A 12,199-nucleotide genomic window follows, 5' to 3' on the forward strand; every position below is an offset into this window, starting at 1 on the left:
TAGCTGACTCCAGCAGCTTCCTAACTAAACTGAAGTAAAGCTAGTATTGTAAAGTCCCCACTATGCTGGTCTTCTATGATGGACAACCCGTTTTCTATACCGCTCCTATAGGAGTGGGTCAAGCAGGATCTGCCATACTGAATCAACCACGCTTGTCTATGTAAATTTGTACCTGTTACCAACTTATTTTGTATATGTTTCTTTTTCACATGTATTAGAATATTGTTAGATCAGCCATTGTCCATTTTCTTTTAACTCAAATTGTATTTATCCATTGTAATTATTGTCGAGAGTAATTGACCTCAGGTCACCAAGATTCTATTGTATTCCTTTGTGTGACATCAGTCCGCCGCTGTATAAACGGCCTGCGTCCTGAATAAAGTAGCAGTAACTTTTCTCCTGCTCATTATTTAGCACCTCTTAAAGTGGTGACCCCGGAGTAGTTCCCGGAGCCATTAGTGGACTCAGACGGCGACCTAGTCTTGGCTCCATGAACTACCCCACGCCCCTAACAGACTAAATACGGCACTGTAACCAGCGTTCGGGCGTGCTGACTCTCGTCGGCAAATCACCAGCATCATTAGCGGACTCACACAGCGTGCTCCCAAGTGCGTATTGACGTGAGTATCCCACTCCAATTAAAAGGGTAATAGTGAGCATGGACGCGGACATTCCCTCCCGCATTCAGTTAACCGCGAACCTCGCGTACTCAGACATCTACCTCCCGTATATATCGCCCGCACCCTCCCCCGCGCCAAGAATCACACGCTCCTCCACGCCGCTACCCGCACCCCACACGCTGCCCTTCCCGGCGGAGCAAACCAAAGCTGCACTAGCCATGAAGCTGCTGCCCTCTACACACGGCAACCCAAAATCATGGCTGTATAGGGTCGAGGACAGTTCAGACTGGCGGGACTCACGGACGAGGTGCTACAAGCTGACGCCGTAACCAACGCCCTGCCGGAGGAGGTCTACAGGAAACTCATCCCGTGGGTGCCTGCCGCACGCCCAGTCACCTACCACCACCTGAAAACATCCCTTGTCGAGACCTGCTCCCTGCCGACCGCCGAGAGGGCCGTCCGCACCCTCGATCTCATCACCAGCCCGCGGCATGACCGGAACATCCTGGAGACTTGGGGCCTGATCCAGGACCTCCTCACCCTTCCCGGCACCAACAGCAGCAGTAGGCAGTCTGAAATCAGCCTATCGAGGGAGATCCTCCTCCGTCAGCTCCTCCCAGAGGTCCGAACGCAGATCCTCGACCCTTATACCATGCCGCTCGAGGACCTGATTAGGACGGTGCAGTGGGTGACCGACTCCGCAAGGGCAGCAAAGCGGGCATCCACGCCCGCACACCCCATCAGTTCCCTTCAGCTGAAGGATGGCACAGAGGAGGAGATAAGCGCCGTCACCAGAAGGCGGCCAACATATCACCACAAGAAAAACCCACCGGGCCCTTGCTACTACCACCGGCTGTACGGCAAGGACGCCAGGAACTGCCAACCCCTTTGCTCGTTCGCCCATCCAAAAAATGGGGAAGGCGGCAGCCAACAGAACAGGCCGCCATGGCAGCAGAGGAACCCAGAAGCCCAAAACCATTAAGCTTCTACGTCCGCGACACCATCTCCAGCAGGATGATGTTGGTCAACATCGGGGCCATTCATTCAGTATTTCCACCATCCAGGGAGGACCGCAAGCACCCGCCGGACCCGGCTGCCTTCCTGATGGCTGCCAAAGGGTCCCCCATCCTCTCCTATGGCACCAGGCTCCTGTCAATCTCCATCCTTGGTCGGAGATATACATGGAACTTCATCATCGCGGACGTAAGGACCCCGCTCCTGGGTGCGGATTTCCTAGCCCACTTCGGGCTGGCAGTCTACGTCGGTCGCAAGCATCTCCTCGACACCGACTCCTGCCAGTCCCTCCCACTGGCACCGGGACCCAGCGTGCCTACCATCTGCTCCGTCGCCACACACCAATACGCCCAGCTGCTGAAGGAGTTCCCCTACTTGCTCAAGCCCGAGCTCCGTCAGGTACCCAGAGCCCCAGCAAAGCAAGGAATCTACCACCACATCAAGACGAAGGGCCCCCCAGCACACTCAAAGTTCTGGAGGCTTCCCCTCGGCGCCTTCAGGAGGCCAAGGGCGCCTTCACCGAGGGAGCGGATGGGCATATGCAGAAAGGCCTCCAGCCCATGGGCCTCTCCCCTCCACATGGTGCAGAAACCGGATGGTTCCTGGAGACCCTGCGGCGACTAAAGGCTGCTCAACCTTGCAACTGAACCTGATCACTACCCTCTGCCAAACATGCAAGATCTCACGGCCTCCTTTCACGGGGCCAAAATATTCTCTAAATTAGACCTTTTAAAATATTACTTCCAGGTGCCAGTTGCTCCAGAGAATATCCCGAAAACCGCCATCATCACGCCCTTTGGGTCCTACGTCTTCGCCTCTTCTCAACCTTTGGCCTGAGGAACACGGGGGCAACTTTCCAGAGGTTGATGGACAGCATCCTAGGGGACCTGAACTTCTGCGTATGCTACGTGGACGATATTCTAATTTTTTCCAGGTCCCCCAAAAAGCACCTGCGGCACATCCGGGTGGTCCTGCAGCGCCTGCAGGAGAATGGCCTCATCGTCAGATTCGACAAGTGCCCCTTCAGCATTGAAAAAGCTGACTTCCTAGGCCACGAGATATCCCTGGATGGCGTTTGCCCGCTCGCATCAAAGGTCGCATCCATCACCAGGTCCCCCACCCCTACCTCCGTCAAGGCCGTCTAGGAATTCCCCGGGATGGTCAATTACTACAGGAGGTTCATCCCCGGGATCGCACACACCATGGCCCCCCTGACGGAGATCCTGAAGGGCCAACCGAAATCCTTAGTGTGGGGACCCAGCCAGCAGCAGGCCTTCTCCCTGGCGAAGGCAGCCCTCCCCGAGGCAACTGCCTTGGCCCACCAGGACCCCAACGTCCCCCTCCAACTGATGACGGATGCCAGCAACATCGCCTGCGGGGCCGTCCTGAAGCAGCTCATCGCTAGCGCCCCCCAGCCCATCGCCTTCTTAAGCAAAAAGTTCAGCCCCGCGGAGGCCTGCTACAGCACCTTCGACAGGGAACTCTGCGCAGTGTATCGGGCGGTACGGCACTTCAAGTTCCTCCTGGAGGGTACGCCCTTCACAATCTGGACAGACCACCAGCCGCTGGTCCACGCCTTCACCAAGCAAGGGGACGCATGGTCTTCCAGGCAGCAGTTGCACCTCGCGGCCATCGCTGAGTTCACCTGCTCAAGCAAGTACCTCCCCGGCAGGAAGAACCCTGTAGCAGACGCCCTCTCCAGAATCGAGCTCAACACGGTGCAGCTCCGGATCAATAACGAGGACCTCGCCCGGGAGCAGACTGCTGACCCAGAGACTCCAGCCTACCGCACCGCCATCACGTCCCTAAAGTGGAAGGATATGGCCCTCGCCCCTGGGGGACCAAAACTCCTGTGCGACGTCAGCACCGGCCAGTCTCGCCCCCTGGTGCCCGCCTCCCGCCGCCGTCTGGTATTCAACGTCATCCATGGGCTGTCCCACCCCTCTGGCAGGATGACAGCCAAGCTGCTGACGGAGAAGTTCATCTGGCACGGGATGCAGAAGGACGCAAGGACCTGGGTGAGACAGTGTATCCGGTGCCAAACCAGCAAAATAGGGAGTCACACCGAGTCCAGGGTAGGCAAGTTTCCTCAGCTGGGGAGGCGGTTTGGTCACAATCATCAACCGCTCAACCAGGTGGCCTGAAGCGACGCCCATGCAGGAAGCCACCGCCAGCGCATGCACTGAGGCCCTCCTCTCCAGCTGGATCAGCCGGTTCGGCATTCCAGACCACATAACCACCGACAGGGGCCCAGCCTTCCTGTCCGAGATGTGGTCCGCTCTGTCACGCCTGCTGGGGACATCTCACCACACCACCACCGCCTGCAACCCCGCAGCCAACGGATTGGTGGAGAGATTCCACAGGTCCCTGAAGGCGTCCCTCATGGCCCGGTGCACCGCCGACGGTTGGAAGTACCAGCTGCCTTGGGTCCTCCTCAGGCTGAGAACCACCCCCAGAGCCAATGGCGACCCATCCGCAGCGGAGAAAATTTACGGGGAGTCCTTCATAGTCCCAGGCAAACTTGTCACAGAAGATCGGCACAACCAGTCAGTTCAGAGGCTCCGTGACATAGTCGGGAAGTTCACTGCCTGCCAGCGGATGTACACCGACAGGTCTACCACCTTCATGCCTCCCGGCTTGTCCTCCGCCACCCATGTCTTTGTCAGGGACGACGCCATCCGTCCCCCACTAACCAGGCCCTACAGGGGGCCCTTCTGAGTGCTTGAGAGGAACAACAAAGCCTTCCACCTCGCCCTGCACAGGAAGGATGACTGGGTGTCGATTGACCACCTCAAGCCTGCCCTCCTGGAGGAAACAGCAGATGGCACCATGCAGCGCCCTCCTCGTGAGCCGTCACCTCCGCAGCTGGGCCACCTCAAAAGACGGACATGGGGCCGCCCCTGAAAGCAACCAGCCACACCCACAGCCAGCCGCCCCCATTCACACCGCAACCCCCAGCTCACTTCGCGGGTCCGCGGCACTCTCCAACGTCCCAGCAGATACCTGAACTAATCAGACATTACCCACGTGTTGGGGGGTGGGAGGTGGGGAGAGTATTTGTAAAGTCCCTGCTATGCTGGTCTTCTATGATGGACAACCCGTTTTCTATACCGCTCCTATAGGAGTGGGTCAAGCAGGATCTGCCATACTGAATCAACCATGCTTGTCTACATAAATTTGTACCTGTTACCTTTATTTGTATATGTTTCTTTTTCACATGTATTAGAATATTGTTAGATCAGCCATTGTCCATTTTCTTTTAACTCAAATTGTATTTATCCATTGTAATTATTGTCGAGAGTAATTGACCTCAGGTCACCAAGATTCTATTGCATTCCTCTGTGTAACATCAGTCCGCCGCTATATAAACGACCGGCGTCCTGAATAAAGTAGCAGTAACTTTTCTCCTGCTCATTATTTAGCACCTCTTAAAGTATGAACTACAAGGACTCTTAACAACATGTAAGTTGCGAATGATAAACTCATTTCACAAAATTGACCTGACGTGTTAAGCAATCATATGTGCAAACATAAATTTAGAACAGTCGAAATAGAACTTGCCAAGAAGTAAACTTAAATACAATGCTGTAAGCACTTTTTAAGCGTCTCAACATTTACCAAGCTACTTGATCTCAATCATAGTTGTCAAACAGTTTAACCATGATTCTTTTTCCAAGTTGTATAAACTTACTTAGTCCTCAGGTCCTATCTGATAGGTGGAATTCATTTTTTTTCTATCCTACTAAATAGCCAATTTTCATTTCTTTGTTCTACTTTTCCGACGAATAACAAATGCTTTGATGATTACTGTGGGACTGAATCGTCTTGCTTGCATCTCTCCTCTACCTTCATCGACATCCTGACTGGGAGACTTCTTCCTCGGTTGCCGACATTAGTTCAGTAGCATGAATGAATATCCTGGTTTTGTATTTGTGCGCATCAGCAAAATGTTATAGATATGTGAAATTATATTGAATGGTTTGCATCTCAAATTGTGTAGTTGAAATGTGTAAGGTATTCGTGTAAGTTTTTCTTGACTTCTTCAATTGAATGTGAATGTCTTTCTGTGTAAAGAGTTCTGTATGTTCAGTGTCCAAAACTAAAGTATGACTGGCAACTTGAGTAGGGAAAATAGTAAAAAAGCAATACTTATGAGTATTTTCGTATTTACTGGAACAGTTATTAGTAAGCCTTCACTAGTTAAAGTATTTCTAAGAAATGTTTAGCGTAAGCATGTTAGTTCAATAGGAAAATGGGGTATTTGCTATATCTAATTTTGACGTTAGTTATTAATTCATGCAATTCTTTCAATGGTAACAGGTTTGCAAACGCTTTCCCTTGAGAAGCAGTCACTAAACCATTTACACAATTCTGCAGTTTGTCTCTCATTCCCTTTACTTCTAATTTTAGTGTATTACAATAAAATTTAAATTCATGGTTTGGAAGCAAATTTCTCATTAATTCATTTAATATCTGTCTTAATCTTCTTCCTTATTCTTTTAATTAGGAAATACTCCCTTTAAGAGAAATTAGATCATTTTTGTAAGAAATTCCAAAAAATGACTGATACACCTTCTGATTTAAATACATTATGTTTCAGAAATTTTACTTTACATTGTTTCTCTAACTATTCCCTTTTAGTTAAAGAAAACCAACTATTAAAGTAAGAACTGCAACAACACAAAACAGTTTAACACTCACTCAAACTATGAAGGTAAACTTAGCAATAGAGAAATCAAATAGAGAATAATAGGATAATTGATAGATTTGTTCCAATTACATTGAATGAAATGTGACTTTTCTGTTCCTTAGATTATATCCAGTTTTTCCTTCTGAAGCATCTTGTATTTCTTTAGTTATTTCCGTTTCCTTAATTCCCTTACTTCTTTTAACCTTGTCTTTATTTACCTAAAATCCTGATTCTTCTAATGATGCAGCATACGTGGAAGGCACTAATTCGTTCATTTTTTTTCAATTTATAGTTGATGCCGCTTCTGGCTTCCTTCCTGATGTATACTTCTTCTCAGATATTATAATCTACTGCTTTAGTTCTTCTTGATACTTGTCTATCATGATCTTCTGGGTTTCTTCCAGATTCTTGCGTAATTGTTTATGGATTATCTTGAAATTGCCAATCCATACCTTCATATTGTCTTCAGAGTAATTAGGCTGTATTGGCTGATTCAGCCATGCATATTGTAATCTTGGTTCATATCCCTTTTATGGGTGTTGCTTGTGTACCGGTATGATACCTAGCATTTAATGATATTTGGAATAAAGGTAACTGACATCCCATTCGGGATCTTGTCCTACTGCGTGCTTTAATGCGTCCAGAACCTTTCTGTTATTCCTTGCTACTAAGCCATTACTAGCTGGATGATATGGTTGTATTGTTGCCTTTTCAACTTTGAATGCATCACAAAGTTGTGGGGCAGATTATCTACAAAATATTTTATTACAGAGAGCAACTGCACTTTCTTTAGTTCCTTTACCTGTTATTGGTATTGGTATTAGCTCTGTAAATTTCTATTCCCCTTACTCATTGTGTAAAAGTTAGTGATGAGATCGATCTATGGCTGTTATTTCAAATGGAGTTTGTGGATTGGGGCATTTCCGTAAAGCAGCCTCCTTATCTGTTCTCCCTTTGTAACTGTTGCAACTTTTCACATGATTGGTAACATCCTTGTAAATTCCTTTAAAATAGAAGTATCTTTTTACTAGTCTAACTGTCTCATCTCTTCCTGGGTGAGTTCTTATGGGATCGTCATGCATTGATTCAGTAACTTTGCTTCTTAGCTCCTTAGGGACTAGCTTTTTATAGATCACGCCTTGAAATCGTCTAAATGGGTCAAGTTCGTGACACATCCAAATTAGTACGTCGCCTATTATGTTCAACGCATCAACAGGACGGTCAGTTCTCTTACTTAATTCTATTTGTTCTTATGTTAAAATTCCCTTTTATTTTTCATAAATTGGTATATTTCCTTCAAATCTTCGTCCCTTTTTTGTTCACTTATGAAGCGTTGCATGGAAAGCTCTTGTCTATAGTGCATGGTGAATACCTTCCTTATAGGTTCACTATCCTCTGCTTCTTGACTAATCACATTTATATTATCACCTTGGGGTATACCTTGGTAATTAAATATTTGCACTCAGAAGTGTTTTTTTAATCTAGCTGAAGAATACACCGTCAATGTGAATTCTAGTTTTTATTTCATTTGTCAGATATTTCACTATTTATTCCAGTAGCTAATTTTTTTAAATTTTTATATTAGTTAAATGATACGGAAACTTTATGGCCTCGCCTACTTTCCACCAAGTTATACGATTACACTGCTGGGCACACGCTCGTTCAAATGATAATGTCCTTCTCAATTAGAGAATACCTTGTTGAAGTCACACAGGCTCAAAATGGGATGTTTTTATTCCATGCTGAAGCTTTGCAACGAGCAAGAGGACTCTCGAGCCATGAAGTCTTCCTTCCCCTGGTTCAAATATAAATGCCTCTCCGTATTCTTTCTCTTTCTGATTAATAATTGAACCTTTTTCTTATTTATAAGCTTTCTTGCACCTTTTTGTCCAAACATTCTTTCTCTTCACTTTCTTGATATAAAAATCGGATAGTATTGCTCTGGCTGGAGTTCATTTTGAAAGCCACTAGTAAGAGCTGTGGTGGTATTGCCAACCAGCCAATAGTGTTTGGACCCAAGAGAAATTGATATGCTATTCATATCGATATCTCAGGGTGGGACTGACTTTTGGAACTAGCACATGGATTTAAAGGGTGGGCTCGTTTCTGGGGATAGGACTCTTGGCATAATCTCCACTTTGTAAAATAAAATTAGTGTTGAGATGATTGCATTCGTATAATTCTCTCGGTCCCATAAAGCACGTTTGGCCTGCACCTGATCTACCCTTCGTTGTAGGGTAAGGACTGGACAGGTGTCATTGGTGGAGGAATGAATATGAAAGACCAGCGGTATCTTTTCTGACTGTAAGACGCTTATTTAGTTTTTTTTATCTTTTACCCTTTTTATGGAAAATACCCAAACCGGGGCCCCCACTCTCCCCCTGGACCCACTGAGCACCACCTGGGATGGGTAACAATTTCACAAGGTAATTTCACTATGAAAACGGTCCTTTCCTCGGAAGATGAAAATGGAATATTAGAAAAAGTTACTTCGATGTGACAATTTAGACTTGACTTATAATTCTGGTAAATTATACAACAGCTTGAAATAATATGAATGAACAGAAAGGATTAAGGTCAGAGTGACTTGAAAAAATTATCTGAGTGCCTTGGGCGCCCTTTCTAGCAATTTATCTCTTAAGGAAGCCAAAGAAGCAATGACTAATTGAAAGGATATGAATAAAATTTCAATTATCTTTAAGCCATTTTTAGAGTAACTTAACCGTTCAAGTGCCAGGTCTTCAGACCAAACTTTCATGAATCCTTCAGTCAATCAGTTTTTGTAATGTAGATTACAGAGATGGACGTCATATAGATAACAGAGATAAATTTTTTATTTCTCCGAGTTTTCTTATACGTTTTCTTTAACTCTTGTCTTATACAGAATGATGCCATTCATAAAACATTTCGTTTTTGCTGGATATTTTGTAAAATTATTATAGTTACGTGTGGAATCGGCTACATCTCTAATAATGAAGATAACAGATAGACGGTTCCATTTATTTGTCTCGGACTTGGAAATAAGGGAGATATTATGATTTCACAGTTGATTTAATTGGTTATTTCCATCCTCAGTAATAAAACAAAGGGAAAAGCAACTACAAACTGAGAGGCCATTCAGTGCCATAGCAAAATGGTTTCAAGATTAAAATATGGAGGGTTATTTAATTACTTGTAATTTTGTGGAAATTGTTTGAATATTTCACCTTGTGGCCTGCTATACCTTACCTTCCTGAGGCAAGTGAACCAACAGACTATACGATACGACCCCATACGGATTTATAATCGAAATTTCTCTATTTTTCTGACATTTATTACTAATTGGCTCATTTTCTCACTTGTTTTCTTTCTTACGAAATTGTTTGTGATACGTAAAGCGCTTTCCATTTCTGCTTGCACCGCAAGTCCGTAAATTATCTATTTGTCCAATGAAATATATGTATATATATATATATATATATATATATATATATATATATATATATATATATATATATATATATGTGTGTGTGTGTGTATATATATATGTGTGTGTGTGTGTGTGTGTGTGTGTATGATTGTTATTATCACATTTGTATGTATATGATTCATTTATCACACATTACTGATGCATAGTATTAGAAGTCACAAATATATATACTACAGGAACGGTACTGACGAACATACACAATCGTTAGAGACTACATATCCAGCCACAGCCGGTGTCAAGGTAGGAGTGGCCTTCAAAACTCATTTGGTAAAAATCACAAAATACTCTCAGGGGACAATACTGATAAATATACCGACCATAGGCGACCTCAGATCCACACCAGACAGGTGTCAGGGAGGCAGAGTTTGGAAACTCTTTAGCAAATATGATAATCCTATTTTCATGCATCTCTACTGCCTACCTTAAAATTTAAACAATTTACAAATTTCTTTTGATTAAAGGATCAAGTTTATACATCCCTTTGAATGATATTCATATTATGGTTGTAACTTTCTTTTATAAAGCTAGATTCAATGATATTCCTTTCTAGTGCATTATTAGAATATACAATCCTTTTGCCCTTCCCAGTGGATAGCATGATTGTTCTCACTAACATGTACAAAAATACCACTGTTCCCCTGTGCATATCTCACACATTTCTTATGCTGTTCAATTCTTTTTTCCACTGCTTTCCCCGTTTGCCCAATATAAAAGTTGTCACAAGAATTACATGGAATTTTATATACACACCCTTTAGTATTGTCAGGGGAGTTCTTGATAAGTACATTTTTCATTGTTTTATTACTCCTAAATACAACATTAACACCAAAATTCTTAAGAAGATGGAGGATATCTTTCATATTATTATTATAAGGCAGTACAAGCAAATTTTTTGTGTCGTAAGGTTCTATTTGGTTTTGATACATAGTCTTTTTTGCCGCTTCAAATGCCTGCATTCCTAATCTTATCTATTTCCTCATCGGTATATTCAGGGCTACGTACCCACAATGCTCTTAAAAACATAAATGAAAACACTGATTTTTTAACCTTCTTGCTTTGTCCGGAATAGAAATGCAAATAAGAAGAAATATTAGTGGGTTTTCTGTACACATTATATTTAAACCCACTACTATTTCTTCGCATGAGGACATCCAAAAAGAGTAAGCACCTATCATTTTCCATTTCCATAGTGAATTTAATTGATGGTACTAATTGATTTAACTTGACAAGAAGGTTATTTACATCTTGGTTCCCTGGCCATACACAAATTATATCGTCAACATACCTGAACCATGTTACATTGCGTGGAATTATGTTGTTTAATATTTTCTTTTCAAAAAATTCCATATATATGTTACTTAACATTGGGGATAGAGGGTTTCCCATTGCCATACCAAAATTTTGTGAGTAAAATTGACCATTAAATTCAAATTTACATTCTTTCACACATAATTTAACCAGTTCAATTAAAGTACTTTTAGAAAATGGGATATCCAGCTGTGCGTTCTCTAATAATTCGGATAAAAACTCCATCAGATCATCAATTGGCACCTTTGTGAATAGTGATACAACATCAAAACTTACAAGCCTGGATTCACTATTAATCCGTACACTATTTAGTTTGTTTATCAGGTCCACATTATTCGTGATATTAGTATCTGAAATGGTACCTACTAATGGGTTGAGAATATCCACTAGGTATTTCTCTAGCTTGTAAGATGCGGAACCAACTGAACTGATAATAATCATCAGTGGATACCACGCGCTCCTTCCGATCTTTCTGTGTTCTTTTCCCCATCTTGGAATATGCCGTCAGAGAATTTGCAGACGCCCTCACTCAAGCTCATACCAACAAGGAACACATGCGATTTTTACGTGACTGTCAGGATGAACAAGTGATACCAAGATCGATGATAACTAATTCCCCGCTGAAATACAACGAGCTATATTGGAAAAACATATCAACATCAAGATATTGGAAACCAAAAAGAATTTTGAAGATCTCACGGGAAAAAGAAGACATTTTGAAGCCTCAACACCACCAGATTGGAGAGATTCCCTAAATGAATAGTGCCATGTAAAGATGAGCAGTCAAGTGTATCGGAAACTGAAACGTAAACACGACAATAAAATGAAACTGTTGATTGAAAGAATCCCTTGCACCAACAACGCCAATCATGAATGTGTCGTCAACTTATCAAACAAACATCTGGATTGAAATGTAACTAGCGCCTTAGGCTATGGGTTAAACTTTACTTTATCTCCTGGCGGTAGGAACAGTGTGGAAATTACTAAAGGACTGTGTAATTTGGAAAAATATAGTGATTTAACGAATGAAGAAGTGAACATAGTTAAGGGAGTGATTTAAGGAAGTATGAAAAAATCAGACACCACAACCGTCCCCAA

General features: G+C 43.7%; 1 protein-coding gene across 1 annotated transcript; it reads left to right on the forward strand.

The window, feature by feature from the left end:
* Positions 1–3,902: 3,902 nt before the first annotated feature.
* On the forward strand, positions 3,903–4,352 carry LOC136834130 (uncharacterized). The gene has a single exon (XM_067096388.1). The coding sequence runs from the start codon at positions 3,903–3,905 to the stop codon at positions 4,350–4,352; it is 450 nt and encodes a 149-aa protein (XP_066952489.1).
* Positions 4,353–12,199: the final 7,847 nt, after the last annotated feature.

This window comes from Macrobrachium rosenbergii, chromosome 53 (genome assembly GCF_040412425.1).
Source record: "Macrobrachium rosenbergii isolate ZJJX-2024 chromosome 53, ASM4041242v1, whole genome shotgun sequence".
Taxonomy (NCBI): domain Eukaryota; kingdom Metazoa; phylum Arthropoda; class Malacostraca; order Decapoda; family Palaemonidae; genus Macrobrachium; species Macrobrachium rosenbergii.

What these genes read in the sequence shown, in the direction of transcription:
- LOC136834130 (XM_067096388.1), top strand. Translation starts at nt 3,903, where the DNA reads ATGTGGTCCGCTCTGTCACGCCTGCTGGGGACATCTCACCACACCACC.